General features: G+C 46.3%; 1 protein-coding gene across 12 annotated transcripts in view; it reads right to left on the bottom strand.

The window, feature by feature from the left end:
* The window catches only part of mast4 (microtubule associated serine/threonine kinase family member 4), a 571101-nt gene that overhangs the window by 33617 nt on the left and 514769 nt on the right, over positions 1–22715 (bottom strand). For all 12 annotated transcript variants that reach the window (XM_085981755.1, XM_085981763.1, XM_085981673.1 and 9 more), the window contains 6 exons: positions 22463–22595; positions 19499–19664; positions 16942–17043; positions 12588–12710; positions 11316–11428; positions 7764–7912 (listed from right to left, as the gene is read on the bottom strand). In XM_085981755.1, the coding sequence (XP_085837881.1) occupies positions 7764–7912; positions 11316–11428; positions 12588–12710; positions 16942–17043; positions 19499–19664; positions 22463–22595 (786 nt within the window). The remainder of the gene's footprint in view (positions 1–7763; positions 7913–11315; positions 11429–12587; positions 12711–16941; positions 17044–19498; positions 19665–22462; positions 22596–22715) is intronic.

The following is a 22715-nucleotide window of genomic DNA, read 5'->3' as shown; positions in this document are numbered from 1 at the left end:
CGTCCCAACAATGGTGGACCACCATCTTGCAGAATGTATAAATACAACTTCTGTATTTCCTTGCCGTTGTATACAACAGGCACCCTTATTTTCCCTCTGGGGTATACTTTCTGCCCCGTATATGTCTTCAAGATAATGGATGTGTCTTTCAAAGGTATATGTGGAAATAGCCGCTCGTAATCCCGTCGACTTATGACGGTCAGAGCTGATCCTGTATCTAGCTCCATTTTAACTGGGGACCCCGCTATCGTGAGGGTAACCCAAATGGTCTGGTAATCTTCTTTGGCAATTACATTATGTAATTTGAGACAGCTTAGTCTCTTGTTTCCGGAGTCGCTATTGCTCTTCTGGTCTTCGGAGCTACTGTCCGTCATCATTTGTACCTTTCTGTACTTTTCCTTGTTGATTTTTTTTCTGTCAGTGGATTTTTTGTTTCCAGATCGGCATACACGTGCAATGTGTCCCATCTTTCCGCATTGCCTGCATGCTTTGTCCTTGAACCAGCAGTCCCTCTGGTCATGCGTGGATCTGCCGCAGCGATAACATCTCTCGAAACCCCGTGTCATTTCATGGGTGCCGAAGTCCTGTGGCTTTTGCTGTATCTCTGCAGCTCCTCTTGCTGCTGCTTCGTATGATACAGCCACACTGAAAGCCTTGTCCAGTGTCAAATCTTTCTCAGAAAGTAGCCTTTTCTGTGTTCCTTCACTTAGGAGACCGCAGACGAATTTGTCTCGTAGAGAATCTGCCAGTCCTGCCCCGAATTGGCAGTGCTTTGACAGCTTTCTTAATTCGGTGAGGTAATCAGCGTTACTTTCATTCTTGTGCTGATTCCTCCTGAAGAATTTGAATCGTTCCGCTATCAGCAGCGGTGTTGGGTTTAAGTGCTCCTGTAGGGTATCAACAATCTCCTTAAAATTCTTGTCCATTGGTTTGGCTGGAGTGATTAAGTTCCGTAACAGCCCGTATGTCCTTGCGCCCATCAGATTTAGAAGTACCGATGCCTTATCATCCTCTACTTCATTCGCTGTGCAATATACCTCCACTCTTTCCACATATGTGGTCCAATCCTCTATATCACTATCGAAAGCAGTAATATTGCCAGTCTTAGGCATCCTGAAAATCAAAAATGGCGCCTCCCGCGCATTCCTTTCTTCCTTGCCGAGAAAAAATGGCGTCTCCCACGCTTTCCCGCTGCTGCTGCTGCTGACAACGCTGTTCTCCGCGGTTTTTATTTACACAGATATTTTTAATAGTTGGAGACTCGTTCCTGCCGGACTCTCTGGGACTTTCCCCTCCCTCTGCTTGGTCCGAACGCCGACCTGCTTTGCAGCGCCGGCTGTCTCCCGAGTGCTCCACCCTCCGTTTGCCTCCGCCTTGCTGCTCGGCCCCGCTGCAGAGCCACCCGATCGAGCCCCAGCCCGCCGCCCAGGAAGGATTAGTGCAGTACCTGCCACCAGCCCGGCTTGCTGGTGAAACCACAGTTTTTTTTTTGTTTTTTTTTTCTTCGACCTTCGTCTGAGGAATCGATCTCCTTGAGGTGCTGCCGAATTGCAGGTAAGTCCGTTTCCAATTCGTCGCCACTGTTGTATCCGTGTGTTAATGAAGACACGGAATGCAGGAGCTGGTTTAACAGGTGTTTACTGAACAAAGTCTGGAGGTGAACTAACAGATACAAGACGCTATACAGGCTTATATACCCAAGTGGTCACTACCGGTATTACAGTACACAGGGGCTCTTAAAGGTACATTCACTACATATTGCATCACTGTTTGGACACCAGGTCAGCAGCTTTTAAATGCACCTGAATGACCTCTGAGCACTGTTCTTTCTGACGTGCGTTGCAAGTCCCTGATTAGAGAGACTTGTTTTCTGAATCTCCAATCTCAGATCATCAATCATAGAATGATACAGCACAGAAGGAGGCCATTTGGCCCATCGTGTCTGTGCCAGCTCTTTGGTAGAGCTATCCAATTAGTCCCACTCTCCTGCCCTTTCCCCATAGCACTGCTACTTTTATCCGATTTCATTTTGAGAGTTATTATTGAATCTGCTTCCACCACCCTTTCAGGCAATGCATTCCAGATTATAACAATTCGCTGCATCCAATTACCTTCAATCTGTGTCCTCTGGTTACTGACCCTGCTGCCACTGGAAACAGTTTCTCCTTATTTATGATTTTGAACACCTCTATTAAATCTCCTCTTAATCTTCTCTGCTCTAAGGAGAACAACCCCAGCTTCTCCAGTCTTGAAAGGTTATCTCCCGTGCCCCAGAGGCATAGGTTTTGCCTGCTTGGTATTAGACAGCACTGTTGATAATGAGTGTACTACGTGCCCATTATCAATAATACTCTATCATGGTAAAGGTGCCTCTGGTTAGCAACGCAATGTTATGGTGCTAATACAGCACACTGAACTGGTATTGCACATTAATTCTCCACTCCCCAACATGTAATCGTGCAGGATATCCATGATGCTACAAGGAGGGCAATGACTTAAGACATGTACAGCAAGACAGTTACGCTAACAATGGTAATGGATTGTTGAGAAAGAGGTGTTGGCAGTGTACAGGCTTCAGATCCTGACCATCGGCAACACCTGACAATCTCACTGACTGAAATGTACGCCTAACCAGTGAGGCTTGCAGTTAGTGCTTCTGGCACTGCACTCAAAATACAGTGATGGTGCAGATATAGAGTCATCTCCACACCGTAGAGTCATAGTGGCACGGAAGGGGGCCATTTGGCCCATCGAGTCCGTGTCAGCTCTATGTTGAGCAATCCAGTCAGTCAAATTCCCCCGCTCAATCCCCGTAGCCCTGCAAGCTTATTTCCCTCAAGTGCCTATCCAGTCTCCCCTTGAAAACATTGAGGCCTAGAAATTGGGTATAGCCCCGCTTGAGGCGTTAGAACTGGCGCTGCGCAAAGTTTATAGCCAGACGAAACTTATCGCTGCCTGGCGAGATATTGGGTTGCATCGCCCCCAAAGGGGATTGAGGCGCGAACTCAGACGTTGCACGGGGCTCCCAAGGCGCAAAAGTTCAGGCGCTACCCAATATTGGCGCGGACGGGCGCAGCGCAGGTGATCTCAATTACCGGAAACCACGAGACTTCCAGGCGCCGGCCGGCTCTTAAAGGGGTGGGTCAGTCAGCCTGAGCTGCCACACTCAGAATCGGCGCTCGCCCTTCTCTGGCGCAAGAAACTTGGTCAGGATGGAGAAGGTGAGACAGAGAGCAGAGCGCTTCAGCACTGAGGCTCTGGACCAGTTGGTGTCTGCAGTTGAGCGCCGTCGAGATGTTCTGTATCCTGACAATGGCAAGAGGCCGAATCAAAAGGCTTACCGGCGATCTTGGAGGGAGGTTTCTCAGAGGGTCAACTCCCAACAGCATGGTGACCAGGACCCCTGTTCAGTGCAGGAGAAAATTCAACGACCTCACTCGGGTCGTTAGGGTGAGTGTTGGTTATGCAAACTTCCGATTCCCTCCATCTACACCTAACTTCGAGGACCCTGTTGCCATGATGCCCCAATGGCCATCTGTCAGCAAGCACCCATGGCCCTTTCTGGGCACACACATGGACATTTCACTCAAGGCCACATGTAAGGGCCCTTGCACCATGGGGGGCATGAGATGATCTCTTAAGGCTTCATGTAAGGGCTCTTGCACCATGGGGGGCATGAGATGATCTCTCAAGGCATCATGTTACAGAACGTCCCCTTCTTTCCCCTGCAGTCCAAGCTGGCGACGATGCGAAAGGAGCAGCGTCGAACCGGTGGCGGACCTCCACAAGTGGTCACTCTCATGGATCTCGTGGAGAGAGTGCACCAGATTCTTGGAGGACGTCTGTCTGGTCCTGTTACCACTGCAGCTGCCGACCCCATTCACGACAGCGAGGGTAAGGCTCTCACCTTTTGCAGCTGTCTCCTTCCACTTGGTCCCCCCGCCAGCATGCTTCCTCAGTGTGCCGCAATCTGCCATGCCTTTCCGCCAACCTGTCCTTTTGCTAAAGCCACTCTTCCACCTCCCTGCTTTCAGATGATGCATCACCAACTGGGGCTCAACGCCCTGAAGCTGCCAGTGCCAGTGCCTCCGGAGGCGAGGATCAGGAGGAAGCCGGACCATCCATTCCAATCTCAGGGGAGCATACACATCGACAGACTGGGGATAGTAGTTCCCTGGAGGGGAGGCGGGGGGGGGGGCTCTGAGGATCAGGCAGCTGCCGGAACAAGCGGCATGCAGCAACGCAAGGGGGGTAGGCAAGTTCGGCCACCGTCTCCCCGGAGGGCAAGGCAGGTAGTGATGACTGCTGCACAGAGTGCAGAGGAGGTGCGTCGCCTGGCTGAAATGAGCACCCAGGCCCGGCTCAGGCACACTGAGCTGATGGCTGCAGTGGGGAGGATGCCTCAGTCAATAGATACACTGGCAAAGAGTATGTTGGACTTCGGGGCAACAATGGACAGGTCTGTCGAGGGCTTTGGGCCAACAATGGAGAGGACTGTCCAGGGCTTCGAGGCCGCTATGGAAAGGACTGTTCAGGGCTTTGGACAATCCCTGGAAAGGTCTGTCCAGGGCTTGTCCGAGGCAGTGGAGCGGTCGGCACCGGCCTTGTCCGAAGCAATGGAAAGAACTGTCCAGGGCTTCTCCGAAGCACTGGCACCTGGCTCACAGGTCCTCACTGCTGCCACGCACTCACTTGCCGGCCTCGTCCACACCCAGATTGAGGCAATGCGAACTCTCACTGCAGCCACCCTATCTGCATCAGCTAGGATCACCCCGGGCCCTTCCAGTCCCATACAAGGCCAGGAATCAGTGGAGCATGCGATTGTGGCGGATGAGCCGAGCCGGTCCCCTCAGAGAGCCAGTGTGTCGTCCGACAATGGTGCAGGTGTCCTCTCTCGGCAGGTGACCATTCCACATGCCAGCGTTGGCACGTCTGCAGTGCAGCTGCCACCACCTGCAGGGCACACTGCTTCCAGCCATGCTCAGATCAAGCATCCTGCGTCCGCACCCTCCAAGCCCAGAGGTCGGCCAGGCCGTCCCTCAGGGGCTTCTGCGCTTCCAGACAGTCAGCAGGCGTCCCCCAGCCTTCACCCCGCCACTGGGGTTCAATTACGTAGGAGCAGCAGGGAGGGAAGGGGCCGAGCACGAAAGAGAAGTCGTTCTCCATCAAGGGGCCAGCAGTAGAGGGAGGTGCTGAGACGTTTCTTTGGCCAAAATCAAGGAGAGCCTCACCTGTTGGAATTGTTGGAAATAGTTTGTTTAGTTTTGCGGCTTTGCCGAAGAGTTAACTGTTATTTTGTTAGTTATGGTTTCTGTTGACATGACGTTGTTTTACTGTAATGAAAGACTTTTGTGACAATAAAGAGAAGTTTTAATGTGCTATGGTGTACGTGACTAATTACAGTGATGCTGGCCTTCAGAGGCTTTCAAACATCCAAAGTACGCAGGAGTTAAGACACTCATCATTCCGCCAGAGGGGCCTCGATACGAGTCCTCATGAGCCTGTGACGGATGGCCCTTCCACTTTCAGGAGCCCTTCCATCTTCCTCCTCCTCCTCGTCCGCATGCTCCTCCTCCTCCTCCGCCTGCTTCTCCAGGGTCAGAGGGAAGGTGATGAATTGACACCTTCGCCTATAAAGGGCAGCTGTAACTTGCTGGATGCAGCAGTGGACTGCAACCTGAGAGATATTCGCAATGTCCCCAATGGCTCACTGAAAGGATCCGTTGCCATAAAAATTGAGGGCAACATTCAGTTTAGCAGCCACCGACAGAGGTCATGCACCGTAGACGCGGCTGCAGATCCTCAGCAAGCAGGTGGCACAGCTCAGTAACAACGTCCCTCCCGATTCGGAGCCTTCGCGCACACACTGCTCCTCCGACATGTCAAGGTATGACACCTGCTGCCTAAAACCCTCGCAGCATACCCTCAGATTGGCCGACCTCCATTGCCCCTCCTCCTTCTGGCCAATCCTGGCCCCCTCTCCCGCCGTCTCTCTGCCCCTTCATAGTGTTCGGCCATGAGGCCGTTGCCCTCCAAAGCATCTCCCATTCCGATGCCAGTTGGTCAAAAGGCTGTTAAGTCTAGTGCTCCAACTGCTCCGGACAGGTTTGAGGGTCCCAAGTACTCTAATGCTAAATTCCAAAAACTCTGCTCCACAGTAGCTCACCAACTCTCTCCACCAACGATCGCAATGAACAGGCCAAGTGGCTGAAGCTTCTATACTAGAGCTGTCCCCTTTAAATAGCGCCCCCCGACTCCGAGAAGGGCCTGCTAATGCTCCTTCGAACTGTCACTAATAGCGCTAGGCGTAAAGGCTCCGGGCGCCACCCAATGTCCGCTCAGGCGCCCCTAAAAGGCGTTGCACAATGAAATGACGTCATGATCTGCTTGCGCTCGCGGGCGCGCGCAAACACTTAGCGCAGGCGTTAAATGTATAGTCAATATGGGAGTTGTCGCTATCTTCATTGCGCCCGCCCCAACATTAGGTAACGCCCCAATTCTCGGTCTCTTTAGGCGCTAACCGCTGGCGCAAACAACCGAATTTCTAGGCCTGAGTGTTTCCGCTTCCACCACTTCAGTCGGCAGCGAGTTCCAGGTCATCACCACTCGCTGCGTAAAAAAGTTTTTTCTCACATTCCCCCTGTATCTCTTGCCCAAAACCTTAAATCTGTGTCCCCTAGTCCTTATACCATCAACTAGTGGGAACAGCCTTTCCCCATCTAGCCTATCCAAACCCGCCATAATCTTGAACACCTCTATCAAATCACCCCTCAACCTCCTTTGCTCTAATGAAAACAAATCCAGCTTCTCCCACCTGTCTTTGCAGCTAAGATCCCCCCCATCCCTTATTATTTAAACTAACTCAAATATAAAATCAGCAGTGCTAAACCACTGACTAAAGCAGTGTTTCATCATAGCTCTTTCCAAAAACCTTTTACACAAGAATTATGATGTATTCTGTCGATTTAAATTAATTTCAAATTGTTGTGAGCATTGTGTACACCCTGTACATTGTCATAGGTACTGGCTTGGAATGGGTGCTCAGCCTGGCATTGTGAGGGAACAGAATTAACACACAGCTGACTTTGAAGCACCCTTTAGTTAATAGCTGTTGCTGTTACTGCTGATTCAAGTGCTTTCATACCGTCAGGTCCTCATTAACTCTATAAAAGCAGTGCCACTAACATCACCAGCACTTGTAAAAACAAAAATATTCCAAACATGCATACACATATATCAAAAATATTCAAGACAAATCAAATAAGACAATATGATTTTTTTCTAGAAAGTGACTGTTCACCACTCAATTTTCTTTGAAGTTACTTCCCCGCCACCCCTTGATTTATCTCTGGTATCCTGAGCCATGCACCATGTCTGTAGCTTCTAGGATTGCATTACTCTTCACCTAAACAGCAGATGGTGTGGGGGATAGATCAGATGATGACTTGCCCACTATCAAATAAATTAGATGGTATGATGTTCTGATATTTATGTGCTGAATATTAGGGGGGGGGGGGGGGTCATCTTCGAAACATGATGTTCATGTGTAATCTAGCCCCAAGTCTTCAAACCACCTAAATCATCTCCCCATGACTACGTATTTCTCTGCTCATACCCATGTGCATCCTGAGGTTTAAAAAAATACCAGGCGACATTTGCATTTAATAACTGATGTTGGCAGACAGACTATACAGTTAAAGAACTATTTGAAACATGACGAAAAACTAAAGAGGATGGATTTTGCACTGATTAACAATACTTACATTTCAGAATCAGGAATCCAGGTAAGTGAGTCAACGTGCAGTGTGTTGGCCTTTTTTAGTTTCCCAACTGTATTGTCCTTCTCCCCTCGGATCTTTTCAGCATATCTTTTCTCATCAACATGTGATATTCGGTCCATGCTTTTGAAAACCTTGAGAGAAGATATTTTGACTGGTATACTTATTGTCTATTTTAATATTTCAGAAAACATATCCAGACAGAATAATGCAGTTTTAAAACAGGGTGGAAGCTGGTTAAGAACAGAGGGGTACTCGATCACTTGGACCTTTTGATGAAGCAAATCCTAAAAGTGTCAATTCAAGTAAACTAGTTTTCTAACCAAATTCCCAAATAAGCCACCAAATAATGCACCTAAAACTCTCTAACATACGAGTCAATGGGCATGGTTTAGATTATTTCAAGTCACTTAATGAGTACTCCAGAACTAGCTAAGCTGTTCCAGCACAGCTATAACACTGGCATCTATCCGACAATGTGGAAAACTGCCCAGGTATGTCCTGTCCACAAAAAGTAGGACAAATCCAATCCGGCCAATTACCGTCCCATCAGTCTACTCTCAATCTTCAGCAAAGTGATGGAAGGTGTCGTCGACAGTGCTATCAAGCAGCACTTATTCACCAATAACCTGCTCACTGATGCCCAGTTTGGGTTCCGCCAGGACCACTCGGCTCCAGACCTCATCACAGCCTTGGTCCAAACATGGGCCAAAGAGCTGAATTCCAGAGGTGAGGTGGGAGTGACTGCCCTTGACATCAAGACAGCATTTAAACGAGTGTGGCATCAAGGAGCCCTAGTAAAACTGACGTCAATGGGAATCAGAGGGAAAACGCTCCAGTGGCTGGAGTCATACCCAGCACAAAGGAAGATGGTTGCGGTGGTTGGAGGTCGATCATCACAGCCCCAGGACATTGCTGCAGGAGTTTCCCAGGGCAGCGTCCTGGGCCCAAACATTGTCAGCTGCTTTATCAATTACCTTCCCTCTATCATAAGGTCAGAAGTGGGGACATTCGCTGATGATTGCACAGTGTTCAGTGCCATTCGCAACTCCTCAGATAATGAAGCAGTCCATGCCCACATGCAGCAAGACCTGGGCGACATTCAGGCTTGGGCTGATAAGTGGCAGGTAATGACTATCTCCAACAAATGAGCTTCTAACCACCACCCCATGACATTCAACGGCATTACCATCGCCGAATCCCCCACCATCAACATCCTGGGGGGGTTACTATTGACCAGAAACTTAACTGGACCAGCCACATAAATACTGTGGCAACAAGAGCAGGTCAGAGGCTGGGTATTCTGCGGCGAGTGTCTCACCTCCTTATTCCCCAAAGCCATTCCACCATCTACAAGGCACAAGTCAGGAGTGTGATGGAATACTCTCCACTTGCCTGGGTGAGTGCAGCTCCAACAACACTCAAGAAACTCAACACCATCCAAGACAAAGCAGCTTGCTTGATTGGCACCCCATCCACCGCCTTAAACATTCACTCCCTCCACCACCAGCGTACCGTGGCTGCAGTGTGTACCATCTACAAGATGCACTGCAGCAACTCACCAAGGGTTCTTCGGCAGCACCTCCCAAACCCGCAACTTCTACCATCTAGAAGGACAAGGGTAGCAGGCGCATGGGAACACCACCACCTCCAAGTCACACACCATCCTGACTTGGAAGTATATCGCTGTTCCATCATCATTGCTGGGTAAAAATCCTGGAACTCCCTACCTAACAGCACTGTAGGAGTACCTTCACCACATGGAATGCAGCGGTTCAAGAAGGCAGCTCACCACCACCTTCTCAAGGGCAACTAGGGATGGGCAATAAATGCTGGCTTTGCCAGGGACGGCCACATCCCATGAATGAATATTAAAAAAAAACACATTTGTTTACCAAACATCCAGTTAATTCTTGAAAACACAGTTATGCAATTGGATTATCTATAATGGAAACAAAAAACATGGCTTGTAAGAGGCTAGGGAGGACAGAACCCCTCTTCCATGTTTCAGGCCATTTGCCGTCATCCCACTGGAGCTGGGGCACGAAGCCCATGTAAACATCAGCAGGACAAGACATGAGCAGCAGAGCTTTAGTTGAGTGGAAGTTTATGGAGGGTGGAGGATATGACAAAGGCATAGATGAGGGTTTCAGCAGAAAATGGGCCGAGATAAGGGTGGAGAGATGGGCGAAGTAATGGAGGTGGAAGTGGGTGGTCTTCGTGATGGACAGAATATGGAAACTCAAGGTCGAACAGGTTCCAAACAGTCTAGTTAAGCTGAGACAGTAGCCAAGGAGGGGGATAGAGTCAGTGGTGAAGGTACGGAATTTGTGATACGATCCAAAGATGATGGGGGAAAAATTCAGTTGCTTTGCGCCTCCTGTTAGCGCCCTAAGAGGGCGCAAAGCAACTAGCGCCCGGGTGCGGTAATGTTTGCGCCGCTCGCGAAATTAACCAAACATTTTGCGGCGGCGCTAAACACTACCGCCACAATCTCCTGCGCTCACAGATTGTGATGTCAGTCGAGCGTGCAATGCCCGATAGTGCCCCGGATCAGATATTGAGTGGCGCCCCCTGCCTTTCTGCCTGCCGCTAGCAACGACAGGCTGAGGGGAGCGTTTTACAGTCGGGAAGGGACTGGGGGAGCGCTATTTAAAGGTGACCACTTCCTGCCTTTTTTTGTTGGCGACATTTTTGCACCACGCATTCTGAGAGAGAGAGAGACTGACTTCTGGAGAGATTGGTGAAAGAGTTTTGGGTACTGAGCAGCACTTTGCAGGTTTATTTTGATTTGACCTTCCTTGCATCGATTTAGAAGAGACTGTGGGGGCTGCACTCTGAGCTCTTTCCCTGGGCCTTTCCATTGTTCTTTCCAGCAGATTTGATGTACAGGTCTCTCCAGGCCGAGATTCAAGGCTGCAATGAGCAGGGTGTGGATGGAGAGCAAGTTCGACCCTCCCATTTAAGAACTGGCCGGCGCCATTGTGTCTGTGTTCCATTGCTGACTGACATCACATGAGTTTCGCCAGCGCCATGAGGAAGCGCCTCGCTCCTCGGCGTTAGCGCCTTAAGAGAGGTGTGTAGCGCCTGATTTAGCGCTTCAATCACCTCCAGGGGTGACAGAAGCCAAGTTTGCAGTCGGAGGAGATAATTATCGGCAGACGCTAAACTTTGCGCCCGGCCGATAATCACACCCCAAGCGGGGCGATACCGAATTTCTCCCCCGATGGCTTTGGTCTGCTCCAAGGTTTAAATGGAGAAGTTACAGCTCATCCAAAAGTGGATAGCAGACAAATGGTCTGATAGCACAGAAGCAGCCTTGGGGTCGTGAAAGGTAGTGGAGAGCTGGGTGCCATTGGCACACAAGTGGATGCGGAACCCTTGTCTGCAGAAGATGTTGCCAAAGGGCAGCATATAGATGCGGAAGGGGGTGGGATGGGGTGAGGACCATCACCCCCACCCCCCCCCCCCACCTCCAGGACAGTATTTAAAAATATGTATTAACAATGCAGAAATGTGTCATTTGACTGTACTCACTTTGCTAAATCGATGGGAGCATGATGAAAACTGTCTTATTTCCAAATTAAAATCATGCTCATTTGTCTCGTCCTCTTCCTCAGTTTCCATATGATGGTATCTCTCAGACCGAGCTAATTGCAGTTAGAGAATAGCAATTAAGTTTTGCTCTTCAAAAAGAAAAATCAAACATGGCACAAAGTACAAGACAATATCAAAGAAATACATACTTGCATTTATAGAACATCACATCTTGTCTTTCAAACATTTCAAACTGCTTCACATGCAATTATTTTGCAATGCAGTGACTGTTGTCAAGTGGGCAAGGTTTGTCACAATAGGAGCAGTTTAAACTCTGCCTGCCTGGCGGCCAATTAAAATCGGCTTGTTGCCCTGCTCCCTTCCCCCAGGTTTCAATTTTAGTTTGCTCCTCTGAGCAAGCAGCAAGAAAACCTGCCTGAAATTGGTGGGGTTTTATTTTAAATATGCAGAGCTGGTTCCAACATCGGGGCCTAACTGCTACTTTATCTGGTGGCCTAAGAGGGGAAGCGGTTGTGGCTTTTCCGCCAGGTGCAGCTAGTGGGAAGAGGAGCCAGGTCTAGGAGGGGCCCAAAGAGGTAAATTGCTTGCTTAAAAAAAAACTTTGCGATCAAAGTTTAGGCCTCACCTGTTCCTCCGCCTTCTTGATCACAAGACCCTCCCGAAACCCCCTCCCCTTCGAATGATCCAAGTGTCGGGGACCATTCCTTCGGTCCTAGCCGGCAGCCTCCTGCTGCCCGACGTTCCACTCCCATCCACCGGCCAGCTGCCGATTCCAGCTGGCTTCAGGCAGACAACTGACTGGGGGCATGCAGACATGTCCCAGGAGTTGAAATCTCCTGGCCTGACACTGCTGAGGTCGGGGGGGACGGGGCGGGGGTTGACGCTCAGCTCGGCCTCCACCCGCCTGATTCCCACTCCGGGTTCAAACCGGAGCTCATGTGTATTGGTTTGATTGTTTCAGATCAACACGGGAATTCTAGAAGCATCAAGCCCTTTCTCATAATGCACTGCATGACTTCTGAAGTGCAGATTGCAGAAATAATCCACGTTCAGTCCATAGGTGGTATTAAGTAGAGAAAAACGATTGTGTTGTACAATGAAATCAGGTGTTCTAATCGTTGCATAGTTTGATAATAAGAGGAATTTTTGTAAGTATGGAAATTAGGCAATGTCTTCAATCTGCAACATTTCATCCAGGAAGTTCTCAGTGGTCTTATCGCAAAACAACATTTTAGTGCTTCTAACACTTACTGTCAAAATAGCTCGTGTCATCCTCCGACTCCAGCTGAGGAATAAATTCTGCTTTCTGCCTCAATAGTCCATTCCAGTCTAAGCCATGGAAAAAATTGTGCTGTTTTACCTCATAGGCACCACCTGATGGAGCAAGAGGGTGGGGAAGAAAAAGGAAGTCTAAGCTAGGGAAATGTCTCGTGTTTAAAAACATTTCAAATTAAAGCAGGTAATATAGAAAAACTACTGATGTGCTGCATCTATGTTTGAATTCACCAAAATCAGGTGTCATATAATCTTATCCCATAGCTATAGACACCAAGTTGCTGTTAAGAACATAAGAATTAGGAGGAGTAGGCCATACGCCCCCTCGAGCCTGTTCCACCATTCAATAAGATCATGGCTGATCTTCGGCCTCAACTCCACTTTCCTGCCCGATCCCCATATCCCTTGATTCCCCCAGAGTCCAAAAATCTGTCTATCTCAGCCTTGAATATACTCAATGATGATTCAGCATCCACAGTCCTTTGGGGTAGAGAATTCCAATGATTCACAACCCTCCAAGTGAAGAAATTCCTCATCTCCGTCTTAAATGGTCGACCCCTTATCCTGAGACTATGCCCCCTCGTTCTAGACTCACCAGCCAGGGGAAACAACCTCTCAGCATCTACCCTGTCAATACCCCTCAGAATCTTATATGTTTCAATAAGCTCACCTCTCATTCTTCTAAACTCCAGAGTACAGGCCCAATTTTTTTTTAAATTCATTTATGGGATGTGGGTGTCGCTGGCAAGGCCAGCATTTATTGCCCATCCCTAACTGCCCTTGAGAAGGTGGCGGTGAACCACCTTCGTGAACCGCTGCAGTCCGTGTGGTGAAGGTACTCTTACAGTGCTATTAGGTAGGGAGTGCCAGGATTTTGACCCAGCGACGATGAAGGATCAGCGATATACTTCGAAGTCAGGATGGTGTGTGACTTGGAGGGGAAATTGGAGATGGTGGTGTTCCCATGCGCCTGCTGCCCTTGTCCTTTTAGGTGGATGAGGTTGCGGGTTTGGGAGCTGCTGGTGAAGAAGCCTTGGTGAGTTGCTGCAGTGCTCAATCTCAATCTCTCCTCATATGCCAACCCTCTCACACCCGGAATCGATCTAGTGAACCTTTGTTGCAACGCCTCAAAGGCAAGTATCTCCCTCCTCAGATAAGGATGGGGAGTAGCAAGGCCATGAAGGGATTTAAACATGAGGATGAGAATTTTCAATTTGAGGCATAGGGGGAATGAGGAGCCAATGTAGGTCAACATGGACAGGAGTGATGGGCAAGTGGGACTTGGTGTGGGATAGTACATGGGCACCAGACTGTTGGATGAACTGATGTTTGCAAAGCACGAAGGGTGGGGAGCCAGCCAAGGGAGTCAATGGTGTCATCAAGTCTGACGGAGATAATGGTACAGATGAAAGTTCCAGCAGCAGATGGGTTGTGATAGAATAGCGACAGGCAAGGCTACAAAGGTGGAGCAGAAGCCATTGATCAAGATGCTCTGGTTATGATTGGATAGGTAAGAGTAGAACCAAGTGCAGGCAGTCCTACTGAGCTGGACAATGAATGAGAGACATTGGAAGAGGATGGTGTGGTTGACCGTGTTAAAAGCTTCAGAGAGATTGAGCAGGACGAGGAGGGATAGTGTACCATGCTCACAGTCACAGAGGATGTCATTTGTGACTTTGATTTGGACCATTTTAGCATCGTGGTAGGAGTGGAAATTGAAGAGATTCAAACATGGAGTTGCAGGAAAGATAGGCATAGATTTGAGAAGCAACACCTTGGAGAGAACTTTGGAAGGAAAAAGAGGTTGGAGATGGGGCAGTACTTCCAACAACAAGGGCAAGGAGCTCATGGACTGTAGAAGTATCGTGGCAAATGGAAGGTCAAAGGCGAAGCAGTTTGAAAGTGCAGTTGTAAGTGACTTGGGAGAAGAGTTTTTTCCAGGGACAAATGCATAAGGAAGTGGGTTTGCAAGGACATAGTGGGGTGTGCGTGGTGAGGGATATAAGGAAGTAGTTGGAGATTGCCTTGTCTGTGATGGAAATAAAAAGGTCACATGAGGTTGATGGGGTGGCTGTGAATATGGGGAGGAGAGACGGAGATTGAAATAACTGAGGATAAGGAATCGCTTAGTGCAGAGGCTGAGGGAGGAAAGGAGGGAGGATATCCAAGAGAGAAACTCAGAATGTAGACAACTCGGATTTTAAATGAGAGGCGAGGGGTGGAGCAAGGTGTGGTGCTCGGAGGAGGAGAAGGTGCCAGGAACTAGAGGGTGATGAGGGCCATACTGCCACCGTGGTGGTTTGGGCAGGGCGGGTGATGCAAAGACAGGGAAGCGACAGTAAGGTGTTGCCACCCACGAGCCAATTTTCAGTAAAAGTCAGGATGTCAATGCATTTGGGCACAGTAAGGTCGTGGATGACAAGGGACTCGTTCGCGTGTGAATGAACACTGAGTGAGTGGACGGAGATTCGGAAAGGAGCGGTGATTGTTGATCCACTGGTAGAGTCCAAGGGGGCAGTGGTGGGTGGGGTGAGTAAGAACAGAATGGGCTTGGGTCTGAAAACTTATGGGCTTAGCATTTTTTTCTTTTTACAATCAGCACATTACTCAGTTTATTATAAAATCTGTCTGTATACTACTTCTACTGTAAGGTTGTTCAAGGCAATGGTGAGCCCACAGGATAGTGTGTGTAGCTTTTGGTGCCCCATTATAGAAAGGACATCAAAGCCATAGAGAAAGACCAGCATAGGTTCACTAGGATGATTTGAGGTACTGGGTCTACATCTACCAGAGCATTGAGGGTTAATGCAGGTTTTTTAAATTATGATGGGTATTCGTAAAATAGGGAAAGGCTTTTTCTAGTGGTTAAGGAGTCAGTGGTTGGGGGGGGGGGGGGGGGGAAAAGAGTGTCTGTCAACGATTTATAATTGTCACCAAGAGTGAGGAGGGATGTTATGAGAAATCTCTTTACTCAGGAGATTGTTAGAGCAGGGACTGCTTTGGCACAGGGAGCGGTTGAGGTATCTTTTAAGGGAAAATTGGGTAACTATTTGTAACAGAGGAAGATACAGGACTACGGGGAGAGAGCAGGGCAGTGGGACTAGTTCTGGAATGCTCTAGCAAAGAGCCAACACTGTCATGATGGGCTGACTGGCCTCCTGTGCTGCAAACCTCCACGGTGCTAAGATTCTACTGCTATGCTAAGCTGATGACCATTTTCTGAAGCTTGGCTATCTATTCAATGGACCCAAAGACTGATGCCGAAAAGGAGGAAACATACAAAGGATGAAAATGTTTTTACTTGTACTCATCCATGGCTCAGACGGATGCATATTAATATTGCAATGTTACTCTGTCCATCTAGCTACAGGATGAATGACGGTTGTTTCTACATCTAAGCGAGAAAATTATCCAGATTTGTTTTTTCAATCACGCACTGCGTACTTGCACTTACCATAAACCTATTAAATAGAATATTTGTCTACTAAGGGAACAATCTTACTTTAGTTTAATATTGGATTCTGTACCCAGCAACATGCTGCAATACTTGGTATGTAGTTTATCAACCTATTGAAGTAAGGCCCGTGATTCCAGAGAAATTCACAGAGAAACGCCCTGGCACTGTATCCTGCAATTTGTTTTTTGTAAATCTCTCACTTCAAGCTTTAATCAAAACAATACACAGATTCCTCTAGTTGGCATAAAATCCCATTGATGAGTTAATAAAATAAATGGACCCGTTTACTGCAACAGGAGGAACATCCCAGATTACATGGCCACAAACTCCTCTGAACTGAACAGCACCATTCGAAGCCATGAACAAATTAGTTCCACATCAGTCATTCAGAGTAGCTGTCCAAAGCACCAGGGAGCATTTAGAACTTTTACAGTGCCGCCGTGCAGCAGCAGAAAGAGAAATTTGAAGTTGACAGAAATTGGACTTCTACTGTTCCACATTAGCATCAGCTCTCAATACAGTAAATATCTTTATGGTGATAGTTCTGTAGTTGAGCTTAACTGAAAACAAAATGTCTTTGAGGAATAGCTTAGCTTTTATTTTGTATAGTGAACAGATTAAACAGTCCAGTTCAACCAGGCCAAGGGATGTTCTGTGGTTTCGTCAAATGGGAAGTCGCCTGAGTGTGGAAATGAAGAATTTGTTTTATTAAAAAGCCAATATTCGGTTTGCATGGCAAGGAACACCAAGCCATTAAACAGAATAGATTATCAATAGAAGGATTATCACATTATAAAGAGCTTTCAGATTCGGCGATTTTCAGAGTAATGTGCTAATTGCAGAACATTAATAATGCAAATAGCTTGGCGGTACCTGTCCCCAGTCTCTCCAATGGGTTCTGCCTGAGCAGCATAGTGATGAGGTCCTGAGCATCTGATGCAGGCGCTTCATCCCCTTCTGGCCAGTTTATCTCATCTAAGAAGGCAGAAAAACACAAAAGGACTGAACTAAAAGAACTGAACTAGAATTACAGAACAATCTTCACAAAACTTGGGTACATTTCTAAATTTCACCAGAAATTTCAAGACCACGAAGGGAAGGAGGGGGGTCTAAATTGCAGCCGGTGAGCCACATGCAGCATCTAAGCCTTGGCAGTCGAGCCTTCAAAGTCATTAATTGCAATTCTATTTCTTAGTCGCTGGTTTGTCTGTTTGAATTTTGTGGCCTTGAAGGTTTAAAATGGCTGTCGTTGGTGGTGCCGTTGCCACATTGGTGGATAAATCCGAAATCAGAACACTAAGATCTGTTAGCATCAGTGACTTGAGGTATGTGCAAATTCTTGGAACATTTATTTAAACTTTATATTTGGCCCCCATAGCACACAACTATGGTACCCATAGGGACAAAAATCTTGGGAGAGCTCTGCAATATGGGCAAGACATCAGACTCAGTGTTGCATGTCATGCGCACTTTAAGAGTCTTCTATTAAATTTCAGGCAATCTAGCTGGGAGAGACTATTAGGATGGCTGGTGTGAGAAAAAGGAGAAATTCTAACTGTTAGCACTAAAGCACGTTGTTGGAGCAGGCTCGCAAAGTTTACCTTGCATTTGGCTTGTTTACTGTTCCTCACCTGAAGGAACTGGGGGCACAAATGAAAGCCACGGACATCCTTCACTTTCACGAACACAGGGAAAGACACTGAAAAAGCCAACCAACTTGGGTGCGTGGAAGTCGGTTGAACGCGACAGACTTCGCACTTGCGCGCAAGGTGGCAGTGCTGAAAGGAAGCCAGGTGCTGCCTCACAAAAAGCTCAGAACTTTGCACATTAAGCTGTCGACATGATGCTGAACAATACCGAGCTCTGAACATTCAATGAATCATTTAAACAAATATTAACACTAATTACAAAATAGCTGGCAGATGCACCCAATTACAATGCCATCATAAATGGTAGTGAGCAAAGGCGGAGATATACTTTCCAAACGCAAATGAACCATAAATCAAAGGTTATAATTTAATTGGATTCCACTAACCAAAAAAAAAGTAAAATTAGTGATTGCTAAATTTATTTTTGCAGACCTAATTTACAATTCTATTAACAACCACTCAAGGCAATGGGATGCCACGCATTTCAGAAAGAAATTTATTCTGGTTTGTTTAGCCAGCAGGTTGCTCCATAAATGTAATTACATCATGTGGAAATGATACATGAATATGCAAATGAGCTGTTGGGCCGCCACAGCCATTCACAATGCTCTTAATTAATCACTCAATTCCCACAGCCTCTCTCACTCTGCAACACATGACAAAACAAGATGGAATGGATTTGACTTGTGTCTCTCTCTGGACAGCTGTAGTATTACAGAAACTGCAATCGTCTGGCTCGGAACCAGACAACTGAGAGTTCAGGATCCCGAAACAAAGACAATATTCTCAGACACTTAAAAGCAAAATACTGCGGGTGCTGGAAATCTGAAATAGAAATAGAAAATGCTGGAGATACTCAGCGGGTCAGGGAAGCATCTGTGGAGAGAGAAACGGAGTTAACGTTTCAGGCCGATGACCTTTCATCAGAGTTCTGGCGACAGGTCATCAACCTGAAACATTAACTCTGTTTCTCTCTCCACAGATGCTTCCCTGACCTGCTGAGCATCTTCAGCATTTTCTGTTTTTATTCTCAGGTACTCCAATATCTTTTTGTTTTGCTGAAGAATTGCTCTTTAAAAGCACCTTCCCTCAAAATAAACTTTTTTTTTTTTTAAATGCTGCACATTGACGGTAATTTGGAAAGGCGGCAAATGCAGCAGGACAAATTCCAAAAATGCTTTGGGGGAAAAAAAGTTTTAAAAAAATGTTTGCCTCAAGTGATTCCTTCTGAAGATCTGGAATGTCAAGCAAACAATGCTTGAGGAAGAAATCTAAAAGCCAGGTCAGTTCCCAGTTTAGCCAGCTGGCTGTGCAGATGCTCTATTCATAATACTTGTCGGGGAGGTTCTGCAGAATACAGCAGGCATTCTGCCAAGGGACGACAACAGCCATTTTTCAGAAGACTGGTTAATACCAGCGTGCAAAAAAACAAATGCAGAATAGCCAGCCTTCTGAAACAAAGTTACACATGCAACTCAGATTCGTCTTGATAAAAGTGAAGCAGCTCTTGTTAGAGATAACGTGGCTAAATTAACAGTCATCAACGTTCACCTGTGGATAGATTTCACTGCAGAGCAACAATTAAACCAGAGTTGGTAAATTTATACTGCTTAGCTAAACGCTCTGAAAATTACATCAATAATAGCGTTTGTTGGGGGGGGGGGGGGGGGGGGGAATTCTGTCTTCAAACCACACAGTACATTTCTTGCTTTAATTATTTATATTTTCTTCTTGGCAAGCTTTACATTATCAGGATATTTCTTGCTGATGCTGATGCTCACCACTAATCACTTGCCCAAAGAGCTCCTCCGGCGTGTCTCCAAAGAAAGGCACACATCCGACAACAAATTCATAAAGAATTATCCCCATGGCCCACCAGTCCACTGGTTTGCCATACCCTTGCCGCAGGATTACCTCAGGGGCTATGTACTCTGGAGTTCCACAAACCTGCAATACAACAACCATAAAAACTAGCATGTACAGGTGCTAGCAAACAGTCGAGTGGTTTACACTCTTTGTGAAAGGCATTTTAACGGACGTGACAATAAAAGCTTGTTCCTATTACAATAGAGGTGTACACCAGAAAATGTTAACCTAACTTTTCTCTTTATGGATGCTGACCGACCTCCTGTGTAGTTCTACCATTTAGTATTTTTATTTCAGATTTCTATCGTTTGCGATGTTTTCTTTTTTTTTAATCTTTACTGCACACAACCAGCTGAATCGGAGAGCCTGGATTTTAACTCCCAGCAGGCGTCTGCAGGCGGAGTTGAGGTGGTCAGGCCGAGCCCGTCAGGATAGTGCTAGCTGGCCGGTGGGCGCGAATGGGATTTTGGGCGGCAGGAGGCCGCAGCCAGCAACCCAATAGAATGGTCCCCGGCAGTCAAGTAAGTGGTTAGGAGTAGGTGTGAGGTGGGGGGGGGGGGGGGGGGGTGGTGGAGAAAGAGAATCGCGGTCAGGGGAGGGTGAGGGAAGCTTGGGGCTGGGGAGGTCCCAGGTTTCCTTCTGCATCCTGGAGGATCACTCCTGGCCCACAACAAAACCAATAAATAAAATTTAATTTACTAACGTTTATGGGGCTCTTCTCCCGTTTGTCACTAGGCTGACCTGGCAAGGAAGCCACAATCTTCATATAGTTAAAGAAGGACTACACTGCCTTCCGGCAGGTGACCCACAAAAACAGCAGGTTAAAATTACAGTGGGATTGGAAGGCCTATGTCACTACTGCCCTGATTTCAACTGCCCACCTGCCCAGTTCCCACCAGGCGGCCAGGGTTAAAAGCGGGCTTTGAATCTTTAACTAAATGTTTCAGATCCTTATATATTATGTTAGGGTTTTAAGTTAGTTGGCATTTCTTGTAAATCAAATTAAGCAGCACTAATATAAAGCAATGTCTACTTTTATGTACAACAGTAAGTAAGTCGACTGGAATGGTGAGCTACAACAAACAAATGTGCATGAAAATATATGCAATAAACAGAGCAGAACTTTATAGTATTTGTATTTTCACAATTTGAATCAGTTAACTAAAGCTGTAGTGTGTCCTTTATTGCTATATAATAACTTTCTGGGTACCCCTAACATTGCTGAATTAAAAATTTGCTCACCCTAACAATGATAATGACAAACAAAATAATTATATCAACATCACTATAGAAACAATCATGGATATGAAATGCCAGGCTATATCCACTCCTAACAGAACACAGATATATAAATGCCTTCAATTACACTGAATCATCAGTAGTAAGAGGCATTTTTACATTACTTTAAAAGGAGCATCAATACAAGTCATAATACAGAAAAATGGTTTACATTCACCCCATAATGCACGTTGGCGAGAAGAGTAGAATGGTAAAGTAACTTTTGCAGAGACCAGATTGCTATCATTTGGTAATGAAGTGTGCTAAAAGGAAATGCGGCACGTCTTAGAATTTAACACCCTTCACGGGTGTAGTGCATCACAGATTTTGGAAATACTCTGTAGAGATTACGATTCGTACAATGATGGGTCTCCATTTACTCCTTCATTGATTCCTGCGATTTGTGTGCAATAGCATTCATTGTCTTATTTATGGAGGAGAGCGAGTTAAAATTTTTGTTTAATCTGAAAATTCCTGGAGGTAGAGGAAAGAGTGCAAATGGAGCAGAAACGTAGACTATTTCTTTAACCCTCACATCCCAACCAGTAGCAGTGAATACACATTGGTTTTTTAAATTTCCCCCATTTCTATTATTGGCTGAACAGTCTTGCTCTGTGGGGTTACATTGTGTGGCTATTAATTGTTCGAATTTTCTTTCTTTTTAAATTGTTATTTAAATCTCCACACCATAAATTGTTATTCCCATTGTTTACATACATTTTCTTATTCTTTCAGCTTCCATCTCCCTTTTTGGTTCCCTACAATCATGTTTTTCAGGTTCCACTCATTGCCGTTTTAAGCTCCCAACCATTTGTATTTCCCTTGTCGTGTGCTATGAACTCAGTCTCTACCACTTACTGCAGGAATGGTTCAGGTTAGAGTCTGGGTTTACACTGGTGGAGTTGCCACTTGATACAAGTGAGATTTTCTTATTGAAACACTTCATGAAATTGAAGTGTGGGAATCTCTCAGCCACACTTTCAATATTCAGATAAATTCCTACAGTGATACTAATTAACACGGAGTACAGGGAGAGGCTTTGAAATAAAAGTACAAGTTGACTTATTTTGAAAATGGTGTGAACTGAATCGTGTGACTTGGCTCTGATTATTTTGCGCACCAGAATTAAAAATTCATGGAAACTTAAATTTGCAGATGACAAAAATTATGGATTTGTTTTTTTTATATAATAAAGCAGACCATGAATAATCAGTGACCAAACAGTTATCAGACATCCTCTACAGAACACTTGTCTAAATATACAGAAGTTTGCCGTACTAAATCGGACTGAACTAGAACAGGATAATTAATATCTTACAAGCAGATGTGCAAAACATGAGTTGGCAATCAATGAAATGCTGCATCAAATTATCTGATACTTGTTTTGTGCTTAGCTTCCTAAGGTATAATTATCTTGCCTGCTTCTAAATTGTGGAGGCTTATTTGTGTGACAGGCTCAACAAAAAAAATCTCTACAATCAGTTGAAGACAAGTTGTGTCCTGTTTCAGTTTTCAAATCCCGACAGCCAAATATATGGAGCAGCTGAGATAACATGGATATTTTTTCAGCAAGATTATGCACAGCCCCACGTAGCTCTTACCTGCTTGTCCAGGAATTCTCTGGCATCCTTCTCAATGTGTCCTTCATAAAGGTTGGTTGTCATATTCATCAGTCCAACTTTTGACAGTCCAAAATCTGTCAGTTTGATATGCCCCAGTGACGTTACAAGCAAACTACAGAGAAAAAAAGCATTCAAGTACAATTTAATTTTTTTTTTTTAACTTTAATTGAAAGTTAACTGCAAAGAAGTTATAAGCAATTGCAGGATCAAACCCAGAGGCAGCCAGTTAATG

Source organism: Somniosus microcephalus, chromosome 1, assembly GCF_052327205.1.
Source record: "Somniosus microcephalus isolate GS21.2 chromosome 1, FLI_Smic_1.0, whole genome shotgun sequence".
In the NCBI taxonomy this organism is placed as follows: domain Eukaryota; kingdom Metazoa; phylum Chordata; class Chondrichthyes; order Squaliformes; family Somniosidae; genus Somniosus; species Somniosus microcephalus.
The sequence above is the reverse complement of the archived record's forward strand: the minus strand, read 5'-3'. Positions and strand labels throughout refer to the sequence as shown.